The sequence below is a fragment of the Ochlerotatus camptorhynchus genome, unplaced genomic scaffold (genome assembly GCF_037179485.1).
Source record: "Ochlerotatus camptorhynchus isolate MF236.1 unplaced genomic scaffold, CSIRO-AGI_Acam_v1.1 ptg000025l, whole genome shotgun sequence".
Classification (NCBI taxonomy): Eukaryota; Metazoa; Arthropoda; class Insecta; order Diptera; family Culicidae; genus Ochlerotatus; species Ochlerotatus camptorhynchus.
The window spans coordinates 1742765-1761853 of record NW_027040517.1 but is presented as its reverse complement, the minus strand read 5'-3'; the positions used below and the strand labels follow the sequence as shown (position 1 = coordinate 1761853).

Sequence of the window (19089 nt, the reverse complement as noted above, 5' to 3'; positions counted from 1 at the left end):
TTCAATTGTGTCACACCGTTGTTGGCAAGAATAGTTTGACAATTGGCTGTATGCCATCACAGTGATTCAATATTTTCTTCTCCAAATTAATGGATTGTGAATCCCAACATGAAAATGGTTCTGTTTGAGAGATTAAGAAGTGACAACAGATGGTGGCATATCAAAATTTGAACACATGGTATCGCTGCTTGAGTAAATTCTGTACGCTCAGATGACTGTGTAAATTACGGATTTTTATGTGCCCCATTCAAGATATAAATTTCGCGATGCAGTCGAAAATATCCTTGGGTGACATCCAAAATTGAGCGAACGTGATGAGCAACGCTGAAAGGTTTAAACCCGACATATATCATATGGAAATGGAAGTGATATATAGCATAATATGCAACACATGCCGATTGCATTCATTCATCTATTTATCCACACATGAGATAGTTTCCAGAAAGCCATACCTAGTACTGCTTCTTTTCTTTGTTTTTCTCTTCCGTACACCTTCCGCAGCATCCCCCGTCTAGAGAATTTTCACAAATATCCAACGGCTTATGATTGGGTGTCCACTCGCCTAGGCTTTTGTTGGCATAGAAATCCATCGGATATACTTCTTCTGCCACTTTAGGTTGGCCGTTTTGTGTGTGAGATTGTCCATTGGTGATTTTATTGTCGTCTGTCAATTTCCACTCCGCGTCACCAAGCGCTACAGAGAGCTCATACGGTGTCAGCAGCGGCTTCGGGAATGCAGTTCCCCAGTCGATGGAAAGTCGCGGGCATGCCACCTGTAAATATATGGATAGAGATGAGAGGAGAAAAGTTAAAGAATATATGTAATAGATATTTTAATGTTATACTTTGTAAATTTTAATCAACTTGGATTGTTGATCATGTCTGGGAATTCAGAGATTAAAAATCACATCTAGCAACCAAAAATGTGCAATAATTGGTCACACCCCGAATGTCGTGTCTACAAGTGTTTCATTTTTCAGTTAAACTGCCATTATTCGTCGTTGAAAAAGATCGTTTTTGTTTTCATTTTACAAATTCCAGAAAAAAAAACATGAAACCTGTCTTCAAGCGCCAATCACTGTTTGAAGAAATCCTTACGGAGGTATTTGACATTGTGCCAGGAAAAAAAATCAACCATTACCAATGCATTGGCCGAGATACTCTTTTTTCCTATGTTTCGAGGGGTGCATCGAATAGCTTGGGACCGAAGATAGTACCAGAGCTGAGCCAAAAAATTGAGCACGTTTCTTTGGGACCTTCAGGTCGTAGAGTTAACTGTATGGTAGTACCGTTGTACCCCCGCATAAACGCGAACCAGAACTTGACCTTACAGATAATGGTTAAAAATTGTTTATAATCCCTCCTACATTTAAACTGAAATGGTTATAGAACTTTACATGAACCTTTGTGTGATAAAATTTTTACCTTATGTGTTAAGGTTTTTTTTTTTGGAAATGGACCTTACAAATAATGGGTTGTCAAGACCATTCCAAATTCTTGGTTGCTCCATACATTTTCGGAAAGAGAACTATATTAGAACCTTTTAACTTATGGTTTGAGAACTAATGGTAATGGTTATGGTAGTCAGTAAGGTCCATGGATGGTTTTGTATTATCAGTCAGCTTTACGTGAAACGTATCGTGAATTGGTAATCACTAATTTACAGGCAACCCATTCGCAATATATTCCACATAAAGTTGATCGATGTTACAAAACTATTCATGGACCTAACTGACTACCATAACCATTACCATTAAAGTCATCAAAGGTTCTTATATTTGGAATGGTAATGGTTCTTAACAACCCATTATTTGAAAGGTCCACTTCCAAAAAACCATAATACCTAAGGTTAAAACTTTATCACACAAACGTTCATTTAAAGTTCCATAACCGTTTCTGTTGAAGTTTAGCAGGGATTATAAAGAATTTTTAACCATTTTCGGTAAGGTCAATTTATGGTTCGCGTTTATGAGGGTTCTTTAATCTAGCATTTTTCCTAACAAACAATCTTTATAAAATTGTATTACCAATTCAAATTCTGAATCAAGTCTCCCTTAACTCAGCCGGTTAATGCGCAGCTATAAAGCGGTTTGGTTGAATTCTCGGTCATGTCTAGGAATTTTTTAGGTCGACAAATTTCCGACTTCCGTGGCATGCCACATAACAATACTAATGCAAAAATGACACTGGCTTAGAAAGCTCCCAATTAATAACTGTTGAAGTGCTCAAAGAATACTAAGCTAAGAGCCGGGGTAAAGTCCCAGTAGGGACGACAAATCCAAAGAAGAAGAAGATCAAGCTAGTTGAATAAACTTGTTTCCGTTGAACCTGCATTTTTTTATAATGCGTTTATTTTTCCAGGCTCATTTGCTATAGCTTTGCGGAGCCAATATTCATTGATTAGATTACAAAATTACTTAAAACTAAAGTTAGTAAAGCGGGGGCCGATTACTCGCGGCTATCTCGAGGTTAGGGGTGACAAATTGTAACAAATGGATGGCAGGGAAGCGATTGTAAACACAAGGTTTGGAGAGCAATGTGCTCTTGATCTCGAACTAAGCGACACTCTGATGAAAAAGACAAACATGGGGGTACACCGATGGGCAGCTAACAACTTGGGAGAACACAAGATGACACTAACTACTAAATCCTCAGATCTATCCGTTTTAAAAACACATAAATTAAATTCAAATAGTCGAGATCTCGGCTCGCCAAGACATCTCTAACGGGTATCGCGGGTTGTTTTCCTCGGGCCCTGAGGAATGTGGATAACTCAGATCTGGCAACACGGTGTAAAGTACACGACCAAACAACATGCTCGATATTGTGATAAACACTGCCACACGCTCATAAATTGCTGCCTGAGAGCCCAATTCGATAGAAGTGCGAGTCTAACGAGCAATGATTGGACATAAGCCTTGATATAACGCGTATAAAGTCACGGCTCATGTCCAACCCTTTGAACCATGGTTTGTTCGACACCTGTGGGAGAATAGAATGTAACCATCTTCCCAATTCACCATCATTCCATTTGTGTTGCCAACTGATGCGGACTTGCTGACGAGCAATGGAGAAAAATTCGTTGAAGGCGATTTGTCGCTCAAAAATATCGCCTTCCATAGCGCCCACCTTAGCCAACGAGTCCGCTTTCTCATTACCCGGAATTGAGCAATGAGATGGGACCCAAGCTAAGGTGATAGTATAGGAGCAGTTAGATAAAGCACTCAGTTTCGATTGTATTTCAGGCAGGAAATACGAGGAGTGCTTCATCGGCCTCATTGAACGAATAGCCTCCAATGAGCTAAGACTATCCGTAAAAATGAAATAATGGTCAGAAGGTAGTGAGGCAATACGCTCTACTGCGTAAAATATAGCTGCGAGTTCCGCAACGTATACTGAGCATGGTTTCTGCAGTTTATAAGAGGCGCTTTGAAATTGATTAAATACACCAAATCCAGTGGAAGCATTTATGGTTGACCCATCTGTGAAAAATCTTTTATCGTTACTTACATGGTGGTACAGAACCCGCATTAACACTCTATAAAATTTCAAGCTCTTTGTGATTCTTCCCGAGTCGTTCGATCCCCCGTTATCGCGCTGAAAAAAGGAAACTGAACTGCTCGCTGAACTGGCTTTTTAAGCTTTTTAAGCTTTTTAAGCAACCTCCAAAAATCTGTCAAAATGAGTGCTCCGCGTAAGATTTCTACTCAAAAGAGCTCCTGAGTAGAAATCTTACGCGGAGCACCCATTTTGGAAGATTTTTGGAAACCAAATTTACAATCTTCATGAGTGGTGCGGAGTCACTCGGAATGGTTGTCAAAAAACCAATTGGTGCTTTCTAAAAATCCAACGAATGATTGTCGAAAACGACCTATTAGCAGATTTGGGTATCCACTAAGATTAATACACCTCTCCTATAAATATCAGAAAAGTTGATTGAGAGAAACCATTTTAAATGTGAGTCCAAAATATTGATTAGTAGCTTAACAGCATAGAAGATCGAATCGGTTTTTTGCTGTTTTCCAGTATTTGTAGCAAATGAACTTATGCGGTTTCTCATATAAATGATTCAATTATATGAGCAAACAATGTCGACGAAGAAATGCAAACTTCATCGTACCTCTCCGTTTTATAAGTACCGTCAAACAGCTAGTGGTAAATGTACATTGTTACTGCAGAGATGTCACCATACAAATTGTTTGGAGGAAACTAATGTCATGACAATTTTCCTTATAATATATACATGACATTAACCACCAACATTTTTATGGGTTTAAGGTTTTTGTTGGTTAGTAAATCAATAAGCATAAATATCAACGTCTGTTGTCTCCTGCGTTTGTTGTCTACACTCTATTTATTTTGTCTGACAATTAGACAAGTGAAAAACATTAAATTTTCATTGTTTTCTAACATAATCAGTTACCTTATATTAACCTCGCTTTTAAACATCGGAAATCGTAAGTGGCGAATAATAAGATTACATTATCCAATTTAGATTGCATCCCTGATTAGATTATCGAATGGTAAATACTATTCAGCATTAAAATATTAGAGTATGTATTTTAGAGAATAGCCACTTATTAAAAGTTTGGTAAAGTACTGCTATATAAAGTACTTATTTTTGTAAAGATATGTAGCGAGACAACTGAAAGTGTTGCAAGTCCGTATGTATAAATATAAACTAAAGTCAATCAACATATCGACAATAAAATGGTACACTTACCTGCACAAATGCATCAACGTCTTTAAATAGCTCCAGTTTAGTGGGAAATATCTCCGACAAAAGAATGATAACCGCCTGCCGATTGTGCTGTTTTAATCTTTTTTGTAAGTGTTCCATCACCTTAGTAGATCCTTGCCGTCCCAGTGTTCCCAAAATAAGTCCAAATTTTTTTGCTCCCCTGCTGGCATCGATGGCCTTCTTCCTGTTTCTTCGCATCTCAATGTGATCGTAATGCTCACGGGTAAACTTCTTCTCGTATGGGTCATATTTGTAGGCCTCTATAGAAGGATTAGAAATCATCGCCGCTTCGAGATGAAACCGTCCATCGCCCAGGTAGATTAGAGTCCTTTCATCTGCTAACCGAGGAGCCGTGCAGCCAAGAATCTCTCCCGGGCTCAACGGTTTGCTCTGGGGAATGAGTACGTCATATTCGGCGTCTCTTAATTCCTTCGCCGATGCATGAAGTGTGGCTACGAACTGAATCGTACTGACCAACGCTAGCTTTCGTTGTTTGGGAAAATTGAGCTTTACACTTTCAATAAAGTGCAGTGCGTCTATTTTGATGTCCACGAAAACGTACAATACTTTGATGCCGACAGTTTGGTCCACTGGAATAAGGCAGCTGTGACCGTAGTGAACTAACAGATCTGCTCCAAGGGCTTTGGCTGTATAATCATCAACGCAACATGCCCCGTATGTAACGTCGCCCATGACTATCGTGTCCGCCTCGGTAAATCGCTCGATTATGTCGCTGATCACTAGTGAAAACATCAACAATCCTAAAAAAAAATGAGAAATAGAACCTTGTCCACAGCAAATGACAATGAATTTACCTTCAGGCATTTGCAGAGCGACCCGTTTAGCCTTCATTTCCCGGACGCGCCAGATCGTCTTGTGAATTTCGAAGTTATAGTTAGTAGGTAAAACACTGATTGCGCCATTCAGCTCCGGATCATTAAGAAGAGATTGTGGAATTTTGTTGATTACTCTTGTTGCTCCTTTGAACACCTTTCGCACAGGTTTGGCCTTCACGATTTTTACATCCGTAAATTGTTCCACTGCTACTGCTGCCATGGTGTCTACTGTTGAACTATCTTCTACAGCAGGTTTGCTCTACATGAACCACTGAACTTCACCACCTTTCTGCAGAAAGCAACGTCCTAAAATACAACAGTTTTTCACCTTTCACCGTTAGCGATCGGATATTAGCACAAAGAATCAGTGCTCTGGAGTTGTAAAAAGATCAATGAACGAAAGTATGCTGGCTCTACGACCGCAATCCAAGCAAGGATTACGTGACAAACTGCACGCGAGTAATGAATGACGATTGGCGAAAGAAACAGCAAAGAAAATGCAACCCAAAACAAACCGAAATAGAAGAATGTCAAGAATGGAAGTGTAGTACTAGAATACAGTGTAGTTGTAGTAATACGATAATACAGTTACCTCTATAGACGAGTGCACGGATGGATTTGAGTTCACTGACTCGATAAAAAGCGACACAACAGCGGGGCCCTGTTTACTAAAAATGAACACATAATATATTATGTGTTCATTTTTAGTAAACAAGGCCCCGCTGTTGTGTCACTTTTTGTCGAGTGAGTGAACTCAAATCCATCCGTGCACTCGTCTATGATACAGCGCCTGCAAAACAAAAAAGGGGTATCGATCAGCGTAATTCAAATAGATGAATCAATACCACTGGATGTCAAACTGATAAATCCAGAACAACATGTGAAAAGGGCATACAAGCTTTTTGTAAACAAACCTTTGTAGGCCCTTTTCTCACCAACCGAGGGTCGCCCACGCAAACCAGCAATATCATCGGGAAGGAGAAAGTGTCCCCTACCCGGTGATGTTAAAGGTTTGCGTTGGTGTCATATGGGTGGCGAGAAAAGGGCATAAGAAGGTTTGTTTACAAAAAGCTTGTATGCCCTTTTCACATGTTGTTCTGGAAATGCGGATTCATCGCATCGCATGCAGCATCCTATTACATCAATTATTATCAATTATTGATGAAATAGGATGCTGCACGCTGACGTCACGAATGAATGCGATGAATCCGCTTACCTTTGCCTGTTAGTGGATCCGAGTTTTTAATTAAATTAATTAAATTTATGTTATCCGACTATTGTCTTTTAAAAAATCTTCCTCTCTAAAATATCTAGAAAAAAATATTAAGTTCATGCAAACAAACCACCACGAGATATGAAAAAATAGGTTAACCCAACTTATTGTAAAAAGCGGATACAATATTGGGCATTTCTCACCGAACTGGACAAAAAAGCACGTTCTTCAATTATAAAGTGATAAAAGTGCACGTTTACGTTAAATCGTTCTGTTTTCCTCAGCGCACTTATTCCTTATAAAGCAATAAATAAGTGCTCCGAAGACAACAAAACGATTTGACGTAAACGTGCACTTCACCTTTTTTAACCAACAATATTACATCTATATCCATCTCTGAGAAATTATTTGAAAATTCCGTGTATCTCTAGCATTGAAAATATTTTTCGTATACGTATTCGTATAGAAAGTAATCCATTTAATGCTGAAGCAGCTTGTCTACAAAATGCGTAAAATTTTACTCAAAAATTGGGACTTTCAATTTAGCGTGTGTTCGAGCATTGCTCACCAAATTTTCAAAGTGTTGACATCGGCTTTACGCTAATGCATTAGTTCTACATATTGGTGTTCTCTCCGTTTTAAAACGTCCACGTGTTTAAATTTCAAATTTGAATTGAAGCATTTTTGGTGTGCTGCATATTCGTTATCCTTCACACCGGCACAATGTCCTCGGATATTATCGTAACCAAACGCATCAACCAACTAAACCAAGATACTCGCAACTTCATCATCACCGGGGTCATAATTGCGAAAAATGATCCGAAATTTTTTGAGTCCACTTCAGCGCAGCGTTCCGCAAATGACTCCTCGGCCGGTCGTGGCGTCATGACAGTGACCGTCCGAGACAGCGATCGGGATACGATAAATTGCACTATCTGGGCGTCCCAGCTAATGATCGATTCCTACGACAGTCTTTTCCACATTGGAGACGTGGTGAATATTACGAATCCAAAGGTTTTGCCCTCGTCCCATGACAAATCCGAGCAGTTCAATCCTAGATCAACATCTCCGTACAGCCTAACGCTTGGGGAAAATGGCGAAAGCAGCATCAAACTATACGAAGGAGTTGGACTTCATCAAATGAGAAAGCTAGTGTTCGTCGCCCCAGTAATACCGTCGGACACCTATCCTCTTGCTGACATAGCTGCCGGTGGTCAAAGTATCAACGGCCAGAACGTTAACGTTCTAGTGGTGGTTCGCAGCATTAGACCCAGAAAACAGATTGTCCTTTCGAAGAATGGAAAACTAAAAAATCTTCGAGAAATTATCGTGATGGATGCTAGCCACGGAGGGATGTCTTTGAAGTTCTGGAGTGACGAATACATAAAGCGTATTGATAAGTGGATTCCTCTGACGACGGTCCTATTGATAATGGACGTCCGAATCGAGTATAATCAGTATTATAAATCAATTTGCCTTGGGATGAGTGGCAAAACTATAATTACTGAAGACCCCGCTATCGAAGAAGCTGATCAACTTCTTCTACAAGTGATGAAAATGCCGCTTCAGGAATCAGATATCACCCATTCACTTACGTCCGGAACAACCGATCGTTGAGTATACACTAAGGTAACCGAGTTGGCATGTATTTTAAAGATTTTTTTTTCTTGTAGCGGTGAATATCACAACCATCATGACAGTGCAACAGATTCAAGACCGAGCCGAAGGAGACCTGAAGGGTGAAGAGGATTCATTCACTGCTCTATGCTACGCCGTAATTACCAAATTCGATTTAGATGGCTGCTCCAAGATAACAAGTCGTAAATGGCAAGTATTTTGTTCTTGCTGAACCATCTCAAGAAAACTGTTCTATTTATCATTGCTCACTCCTATTTCAGTTTGAACTGCAAATCTCTTTTACGTGCATCAGATCCCAAATGTCCTCGGGACGAGTGCCTGCCTAATCCTTACAACATCAACACCTACTTCGACTTACCTGTTGATATCTCCGACCATACGGGCACTCTGGCCAACTGTCGATTGGTTAGTCAGGCCGCCGAGAATACACTAAACTGCAACGTTGAGGCATTCCTCAAAATGGGAGACGTCCAAAAAGGAAAACTTAAGTGGTGTTTTTTGTTGGAACGCTGTGCTTTAAAGCTGGTTATCAAACGGAAGTCACCCATTCGCTTCCAGACGGTCTATTCCATTGTAGAGTGCCGCGTCGCTAAAGCTCATGAAGTTGAGATGAAAATTAAAGTATATTAGAAATAGAGAATGAAATTTTCACTATTGATATAATACCTACTCATTTATGTATTCTAATTGAAAAAAAAATGTGTTCATTACTTAGGTATTATACACATTATTCCGGTTTTGCACAGATCGGTAATTATATTATAATATTGTTTTCCTTAAACCTCTGAATTACACCGTAAGCTCAGCATTTACTGTTCACTGTATACATAGGGTGAATGATTGGTTCAACAAAGTCCGAGAAAATGAAGTCCTTCAGCGCTCAAATTTGGCTAAGGATACATTTTCATTTCAATGGTTGCAAAATAAGTTTGAGGTCATATTAAGCTTTCATTATGCAGTCAAGAGTTTCTATAATGAATGCAAATTACCTTCATGTTTTGTTGAAAATTCAATTTATTTTTTCTCCCGCTGGGCATGGGGATTGACGTTACTAAAGTGAAGAATTATAGGTTTTATAATATTCACATTAATTTTATAATCCTCCTTAGTGGAACATATCACCTGTACACTTCAGTAAGCCTCGGACGTCTAAATTTGCATAGATTCAATATTAAATAAGCTCTAAAAACACAATTTATTCATCTTTTTCTGCAAAGCAAAATGCATTTTGTCGGGAATCTATTCAAGTTTTAGAATCAGTCAGGAAAATTATGAATCAATACATGGATCCGGAGTTATTTCGGTTTCCGTTGAGGTCACTGTGAGACGGCATTCGGCTTTACTGTTGTGTAATAATTATACACACGGTGAACATAATATTTTTTCACTAAAATTATGTAATTGGCCAGTGGCAGTCTATGATTATATTGGACATCCCGGCAAAGTTCCGGTGCCCCGGGGAAGTGGCCAATTTCTTAATAAAAACCAAAACCGTTGTGCGACATATCAAACTTCATGATTTTACGATACAATACATGGCTGTTAATGGCCTTATTGACAGTCCATGATCACACTACACGGAAACAAATCCGATTCCATTTTCATGAATAAAAAATCATGAAATGAAAAAACTTGCCATCCCATGAAATTGTAACAATGATTCATGATTTCGGGATGGAAATTCATGATTTCATAATGCAGAGGAATCAAGACCGCTAAAAGCGTTACACGTACTTGGCAAACCGTGTTCATAAACCGCACTACATAGGTATCTCTTACACGCCTTTTGCTTTCCTTCTTATATAAGTACTGATAGTCTAGTGGTCAAAGTAAAGGTTTAGTGATTTCAAGGTTCTTGGTTCGAATCCAGTCTGATGACTCGTCGTGCGACATATAAACTTCATGATTTTGTAAAAATCGGCCAGTAGTGGCCTTATTCAATGGGTGATGTGCGTTGTTCGAATATCGGGGACACTCTCGAGTCCCTTTGAATCTCGAAGGGGGTTACAGCAAGGTGATGGACTTTCGTGTCTGCTATTTATCTTTGATTCAACATCGCGTTAGAAGGTGTGATCAGAAGAGCAGGTATAGACACGAGTTACACGATCTTCAGGAAGTCTATCCAGCTTTTTGGCTTTGCCGATGACATCGACATCATGGCACGGAACTTTGAGACGATGGCGGAAACGTACATCAGACTGAAGGCTGAAGCTAGGCGGATTGGATTTGCCATCAACGCATCAAAGACAATGTTAGCCTCCCACCCCGCGTTCAGATTGACGGTGATGAAATCGAGGTGGTCGATGAGTTCGTGTATTTGGGCTCACTGGTGACCGCCGAAAATGATACCAGCAGAGAAATTCAAAGACGCATTATGGCTGGGAATCGTGTCTACCGCCGCACGAAGTTGACTGTCTACAAGACGCTGATTAGACCGGTGGTCCTCTACGGCCACGAAACCTGAACTATGCTCGTGGATGACCAACGCGTCCTTGGTGTTTTCGAACGGAAGGTGTTGCGTACCATCTACGGTGGAGTGCAGATGGATGACGGAACGTAGAGCATGTGAATGAACCACGAATTACACCAGCTGCTGGGAGAACCATCCATCGTCCACATTGCAAACATTGGGCGACTACGGTGGGCTGGGCACGTCGTTAGAATGCCGCACGACGACCCAGAGAAATTGTTTCTAGAAAGCGACCCAACAGGAACAAGAAGAAGAGGCGTGCAGCGGGCAAGGCGACCTGCGAACCCTTCGCAGACTACGAGGCTGGCGAAGTGTGGCCATGGATCGAGTAGAGTGGAGACGACTTTTCGGACAGCAGAGGACAACAAGGCCTTAGCCTGATTGGTAAGGTAAAGTAATGGTTCTTGTCGAGAATTTGCCACTTCCCCGGGGGAACCAGATCTTTTCCGGAATCCTCAATGTGATCATGGACCATCGGTATAGCAGCCATTGGTCCAATTACATCATTTTAGTGGGAACATATTATGTTCACCGTGTGTAAATTATTACAGAACAGTAAAGCAGAATGCCATCCCAGAGTGACCCCAACGCAAACCGGATTAACTCCGGAACCATGTATTGATCCATATTTTTCCTGACGGATTCAAAAACTTGAATAGATTTCCAACAAACTGCAACTTGTTTTGCAGAAAAGATTGAGAAATCATGTTTTTCGAACTAATTTAATTTCGAAATTTATTTAATTTTGACGTTAGGCACGCTAAGGGTGATCTCTCTCTCTGATTTGGTAGTCATTCCATATAAATAGTACCAAATTAGAAAGATAAATCCGCTTTTACAGCCATCGGTCAGTTGGGAATTTACTACTCCGAAGACCTGTTGTTGCAAACTCCTAAATAGGCATTTTTAAATAAATATTATGCTATACGGAAATGCTATCATGGATCACGGCACACGTTATGCATAACATGCATAGTTTTGCACACAAATTACTCATTTGTTAATAGTTTTCAATTAGTTATAGAAATTTGGTTTACTTTGAAGCAATTGATAAAGTATGATCAGAGTTCACTGTAGACATGCCAAGAATAGTTCAATCCTAACATTTGAATTCACGCTAATGAGTTTTTCCTAGTCCTAGATAAGCAGCAATCATTGCTCACATTGGTTTTCTAATGCGAACATGAGATTAGATGTTCGTCTAAATGTAAATCTGCTATAAGCTTAATGCTTATAAATACTTTATTCTCAAATCGTCAAAGTAGTGTTTAATAAACGGAATGCAAAGTTGACAACAAATTAACAATCAAGTTTGGCCCACGTGGAGTGAAAACGATAGTAAACACCTGTAAGCACGTGCGTTTGGATGCTATAGGGACAGGCGCACTCCGACGTACCAAATCAACAAGCGTGATCCATCCATCACTTCGCGGTTACTACGTTACGCTTCCAGCTAGTTGAACGGAAGTAAACAACCTTGACAAAAGAAGGAAATTTTCTTCAAGTTGTACTCTGAAATTTGATCAGAGTTTTTCCTAGGATTTGTGATTTTAAGGTCCCAAAAATGGATATCGAATACCCGTATCAGAAAGAACGCCGTGAGTTCGGTCGCCAGTGCCTGTTTTCGGACAAGAACAAGGTCGAGTTCTCGGAAACTGCTAACCATGATCTTTTCAAGGAGTACATCCTTCGGGATCCGGTACACCTGGGCACACAATATAGCCACCAGATGGCGTTGAGCGAAATCAATACCGAAAGTGCGGAATACGAGAATCGTGGAATATTGCACTCGGAGGGCGGATGGCCAAAAGATGTTAATTACTTGGACCCTGAGCAAACCGTTCGATATCGCAGGAAGATTGAGAAAGATGAGAATTACGTGAGTCAGTTGACTACAATGATGAAACCAATGGAGCATTGTATTTATCAGAACAACGCCGTAAATATTTATGAGAACTATTTTGAGGGATTGGAGCCTGCTCCACTAATGGAAAAAAGTAGCTCAAGAACTTTGAATGTTTATAGAGATCCCTCTATTTACAAACAGCCAGTAACTCATCTCTCATGGTCTCCTGACGGTGGCTCAAAAATAGCCGTATCCCATTGCAACATGAACTTCCAAGAAACAAGCGGAAAAACTGTTTGTTCTTATATATGGGAAATCGAAAATCCGAACGCTCCATTGTTGAGATTCACTCCATATAGTTCTATGATTTGCTTGGAATACAATCAGAAGGATCCTACCACACTGGTAAGCGGGATGTATAATGGCCAAGTAGCTGCCTGGGATACCAGGAACGAAAAATCTCCGGTAATGATTAGCGAACGCGAACACTCGCACAGGGCTGCAGTGAACTCAACGTTGTGGATCAATTCGAAGAGCGGAACCGAATTCTTTTCTGGGTCTTCGGACAGTCAGGTCAAGTGGTGGGATACAAGAAAGTTATCACAACCTATCGACACACTGTTGATGGATCCCATCAAATCCGATGAGCAAGACCTTTCGCGTTCCTATGGAGTTAGTTGCCTGGAGTATGAAACATCTATTCCGACCAGATTCATGTGTGGAACGGAACAAGGAATGCTGTTTTCCTGTAACCGTAAGGGTAAATCCCCGCAAGAGAAAATTGTATATAGGGTACGACAGTTGATATATATTTAAGAGCTATTATTATAAAAAAAAGCTGCATCTTTTCTAGCTTCAATGTCACACTGGACCAATCTACTCACTAACACGTAACCCAGCGTTTGTTAAAAACTTTCTTACCGTCGGCGATTGGATTGCACGCATTTGGTCTGAAGATTGTCGCGAAAGTTCTATCATTTGGACCAAACACCATTCGGTTATGCTGACAGATGGGGTGTGGAATCCAACGCGCTATTCAATATTCTATGTGAGCCGTGTAGATGGAGTGCTGGATGCATGGGATCTACTACAGCAGCAAAGTGAACCAATTCTAAGCATCAAGGTCTGTGATGAGAGCTTGAAGTGTTTGCGTGCTCACGAGGCAGGATATTTGGTAGGAGCTGGCAGCAGCAAAGGAGCCACCTTTCTGCTAGAAATGTCCGACAATATGACGTCCATAAAAAATGATAAGCCATTGGTAACAGCGGTACGGTGATGTAGAACGATTTTTATTCGCTCCGGAAGCATAATTCTCAATTTTGTTTCTAGATGTTGGAACGTGAAAACCGTCGTGAAAAGATACTCGAAGCCAAATCACGCGAAATGAAGCTTAAAGTTCGTAGCCTACACCGCCAGGAAGATAATGTCGATGAGAAACCGAAATTATTCCAATGCCAATGTGAGACTTTTAGCTTTAAGATTTCAAAACTTTCAAGATCACAATTAACTGCCTTGGTTTTTGTTTATTATTATTCTAGCTGCATGTGATGCTGCCGAACAAGAGTACCTTCAAATGCTTGACAAAGAAAGGAAATCTCGTTCTCCGGATGAATATGATCAAGGTTTGTGATTTTGGGCTAGCGCATAACCCGGGGCATTGAACTTGACATTATTGGTTTTTCCCTTCTATTTTCAGAATATGACCCCAGAAAGATTGCAAAACAAGTCAAGGAAGAAGCCTTATCCGACGACGAAAATCCTGAGTAAATCTTTGTATACATTCAAAATTTGTCTTACGTTATAGACAGAGGAAAAAAGCTTAAGCGACTACAAATATGCTGCTTTGATATTTATAATTATTCATGCGAGTTGTAGATACATGTTATTAAAAAAAAACTAATTGCGAGTATTAAAAAGTGGGGAATTCTTCAATCGATTCAATTATCGGCCCAGTAATAAAACACTTGTAAGGATTCAGGTAGGAATACACTTTAGCTCATTTTCCTTTTGAATTGATTCGCTTATCGGGTGACATCCTAATTAAAAACCAGTTATCATTTGGAAAACTATGTGATATCAGCCTTGGCATTTCATTGATGATAAAGTTCGGTATGTATTTCCTGGGCATTGGCAAAACCTTGTGGTAGTTTGATTAGGCTATCAGGTCCCAGGGCTGATCTGGATCTTTACCTCATTGGAAAGATGCACACTAATGTTGCCAGATCAGTGATGATGTGGACCAAAAGTGCATTTGAATTAGCTTGTAATAACATATTAACAAGTAAATAACTACCAATGCCCAGCATAACCTTGAGGATTGCTAAACTACAACCAGATTCCAGGGCTTGTCTGTATCTTTACATTTTGAAAGATGCACACTAGTGATGCCAGTTGTGATGTAGCGCACCAAAAGCTTATTGGAATTTAACTACTAACCAAAATTAAATAATTCTATAGTTTAGAATTATGATTTTAATTATGGTTTGTTTTTCTAAATAATTGAGTCTAATGGCTGCAAACCATTTTTTTTTTTATTTATTTGGATTAAAACTTGTGGAATGCGACATCATACAAGTAATACCTTTGAATTTGGCTTGATCGAGTGGCGATTTTCTTTTCTTTCGATCAAGAAGTGAAGCGTTGAAGAAGACAACGATATTAAAGGATGTATTCGATAAAAATGGCACACCGAAAATCTTCTGAACCGCATACAATGTATACGTATACTCAATACGAGTAAAAAACCAGAAAATTTGAGTAAATCTTATTCGTAGTGTATTGTTTACATCTGTAAAGTTTCATAGTTATTCAAACAGTAGCTCCACTCCAGGACGGGACTTGACAATCGAGCTTCTCAAGCTTCTCAATGTTTTTGAAGAGTGCCCTTCGGAAAGTTGTGCGTGTACACTATTTTTATTTTGCTGGAAACCAGCAAAGTTTTGCTGGATTTTGCCGAGCTGTAAAATCAGCAATTCTTCCAGCAAAATATTGCTGCTGAACGACCAGCAAAATGAACCGACGTAAAAGTGACAGCTGTTTACTGAAACATCAGCAATATTTACTGGATATCCAGCAAACCCGAGAAGCAATGATTTTGCTGAAAGATCAGTAATTTGTTGTAATACGATTGAATTGGAATTGCATTTAAAAATTAAATAAAACACAATCTAATTTGGTATTATATTACGCACTTTTAAATTTCGCATAAAAATTACAATTAGACGATAACTGTTGTTCATAATTTAAGAAAGGTAAATATTTTCCTTCGATCCATCGTACACTGGACGATACTCATTGACTATCTAATCCGGCAATTGTTGCAGCTACATTAAAGCAGGGAATAGAAATATTACAAACAAGATTTTAAATTAAATGTAGAGTTCACAATAAGTTTGCAATTATTCTCATTGTTTTTACCTGTAATTAATGATAGCTGGCACTGTTGAAATTGCAAAACAGAATACGCGGGAAAGTGAAGGGTGATAGTTTGAAAGCTCACACACGTTACTGAGCATCCAGCAAAATATTGCAAATTACTGAACATACAGCAGAACATTGTTTTGCTGGAAGCTGTTCAGCAATTTGTTTTGCTGGAACTTGATTTCAAAATTGAGTGTGTGGTGTTTGACAGAGTTGACCAAAGATGCCCGAAATGTAAAATATTTTTTCTATTTTAATTTGGATTTTATTCGGAGTTTCTACCATAGTTTAGCAGCATGTTCATCATTTATGCTCAACACAATAAAAACAACCATAAACAAACAACAATATCCATCGCTTTAAACACGCAGTGCACTCAATTTTTCAACTTTCCTTTCGCAAATATAAACGATTAACAACACCATTGACGTCAACATTGATTCCGGCATCGCTGCCAGCCAGATTGATGCGATCTCTCTGTTATTTTTATTCCACGATTGCTACTGTAAAATCGACCAATCAGAAACTGCCTCGGATTTGACAGCGAATTGGCTCGAAATCGCTACCCGATTGTCAAGTCCCGTCCAAGGTTCCACTCATGTCATCGAAATGAGAAATTGTCCGTGAAAAAAATGTGGCCGGTGCCGTTGGTGTAGTGGTAAGCGCGACTGCTTTCTCACCCCAATGGGTCTGGGTTCAATCCCAGCCGAGGTCGGTGGGATTTTTCTGAGGCATAAAAATCTCTGGTCACGTCTTCCTTCGGAAGGGAAGTAAAGTCGTTGGTCCCGGCCCACGTGTGTTGTGAATGGATACGATATCCTACGTAGGTGTGGAAGCTGCCTTCCTGCACATTCGATTGCCGTCAATGGATGGTAATTGATGTCCGTCGGTGATTGGCACGATAGGCGGAATAGAGACCGATGTTAAATAAAGGACTGAAGAAGAAGAAGAAGAAGAAGAAGAAGAAGAAAATGTGTGCACTTACAATCAAAATCCAGAGGCGTTTCACCGATGGATCGCTAAAAAGCTTGGAATTGCACATACAACTGTCTCGTGTGATTAGAACCTTCAAGGAGCAAATTTTCCTTATTAGAGATTTGCATCGGTTTTTCTCCTTTAGGTTACTTAAATCTTTGGTTTTTTTGTTTGGGTTCCGATTCTACACATTGTAGCTTCATTGTAGAGGAGGAATACTTAAGTGGGTTAGGTTTTGATAAGTTCTTTAGTGGAAATGACACTGATGAAGACTGCACATTGTAGTCCAAATACGTATCTGTCATGGATACCAAAATTAATTAAGTGGAATTAAATGGCAGATAACCTTTTACTGCCCAAAGGAAGGAAGGGAGTGGTCGTAAAAGTGGTCCAATGGACAGTAAAGTGGCCAGACCGAGGGTCGCGCACTACCAGGTATGAGTGCATGTTATTTAAAATACATCGTAGTAATTTAAATACTTTGAGGACAGTACCCAAGTAGCATTTCTTGTTTTATTGCACTCTATTAGTGGCTATTGAGATCAATTTCATAAAACCGCCAATAAAATTAATAGCTCCAGCACAACCTTTTGATAACCGTTATAAGATCGTCATACAGCTTAGTGGACCACTCTTGATAAGGTTTATAAAGCATGTTTGAGAATAACAATAAAGCTGTCTTAAAACCTTTTGTCAGGAAGCCTCATACTCTACAAAAGGTTCTCATAGCCTCTATAAGAGTAATATTGTATCCAAGCAGTTTTATTACGCTTTGGTGAAAATCAGTTATAAAGCCAATTTAATTTTTATTGGCTTCAAAGCAACCGTCATAAATTAGCTTGTTGTTGTTCTGTTCTGCTGAAACTTTTTTTTCCAAATGGAAATCTTTAGCGGTAAAAATAGGTGGAGTGTGTGTCAAGATCACCATGCAATCAATTTTGTTTCATGGCGACATTAGTGAAAATATTAAAGACAATATATTACTTTTTAGAAGTTCCAAAACATATGCGCTTGAAATGTTATCGTGTATATTGAGATAATATGAGTGTTAAATAAATGCGCCTCCAAAATAATTCAAGTTAACAAAAAAGATTGTTTCAGAAATCAAATGAATTTGATGTAATCACCTTAATTTTACTGAAAATAGATCTCAATACATAAATTCATACCAATGCACACTGAAACTCATTTCGGATCTCTTATTTAGCCATTATTTTATTGAAATTTCTTGGATTTTATTCCAATGACAATATGGCGACAGAGGACAGCAGGCAAGAAAAACACCAAGCGCAATTTCTTAAAATGTCTAATGCTTACATTGCACACTGGGTCAGGAATGCAACCTAGCGGAGCAAAATTAATAACTCCGAAACGAAGCATTTCCGCGACTTGGTGTCTTGGGCAAAATTTCTCGTCATAATAAGGACCATCTATTGACATAACAAATAGTTCAAAACTCTTCCGCAAAGATGGTGCCACAATCTAACTTCTTTCTCTGTCGTTTTGGAGACTTGATGTCTTCGGCAAAGTTGTTTATCTTGACAAAATGAACAGCTCTTTCAAAGACGTTAAATTTCCACTGTCTACTGGTTCCAAGTTATATGGAGTTAAAGAAAAAAATGTCGAAAATATGGTTTTTTTTTCTGTTTCGGTTTTTTTGCTTACAGCTTTATAATGTTTTATTTTTCTCTTATGCAATTTTTGAACATATACATTAAATAAATAGCTTTTGTGAAGAAACATACTGGATTAAGCTTCAAATTTCAAAGATATTGTTGAAAAAACGAGAAAAAAACACAATTTTTGAACATTAATATCTCTCAAAGCGCAAAAAATAGCAACCTGACATTTTCACCAAAAATTAAGCAATACTCGATAAACAAAATATCAAAATTTGAGAGAGGTATGTTTTGGTGTTTTTTTTAGATTTCTTCATTTTAGTGGAACATG

The 19089-nt window shown here is 39.1% G+C and overlaps 3 protein-coding genes across 3 annotated transcripts; 2 read left to right on the top strand and 1 right to left on the bottom strand.

The window, feature by feature from the left end:
* Positions 1 to 398: 398 nt before the first annotated feature.
* Positions 399 to 6010, bottom strand: Dph1 (diphthamide biosynthesis 1). Its single transcript, XM_065229587.1, has 3 exons — positions 5557 to 6010; positions 4724 to 5502; positions 399 to 773 (listed from the first exon to the last, which is right to left on the bottom strand). The coding sequence occupies exons 1-3, from the start codon at positions 5795 to 5797 to the stop codon at positions 453 to 455; spliced, it is 1341 nt and encodes a 446-aa protein (XP_065085659.1). The 5' UTR covers positions 5798 to 6010; the 3' UTR covers positions 399 to 452.
* A 1503-nt stretch (positions 6011 to 7513) lies between these two features.
* Positions 7514 to 9058, top strand: hdm (hold'em). The gene is made up of 3 exons (XM_065229564.1): positions 7514 to 8402; positions 8464 to 8617; positions 8689 to 9058. Exons 1-3 carry the CDS (start codon positions 7514 to 7516, stop codon positions 9056 to 9058), a joined length of 1413 nt encoding a protein of 470 aa, XP_065085636.1.
* Positions 9059 to 12452: 3394 nt separating this feature from the next.
* LOC135707791 (dynein intermediate chain 3, ciliary-like) lies at positions 12453 to 14511 on the top strand. Its single transcript, XM_065229682.1, has 5 exons — positions 12453 to 13536; positions 13598 to 14011; positions 14074 to 14203; positions 14283 to 14366; positions 14441 to 14511. Exons 1-5 carry the CDS (start codon positions 12463 to 12465, stop codon positions 14509 to 14511), a joined length of 1773 nt encoding a protein of 590 aa, XP_065085754.1. The 5' UTR covers positions 12453 to 12462.
* The last annotated feature ends 4578 nt before the right edge of the window (positions 14512 to 19089 follow it).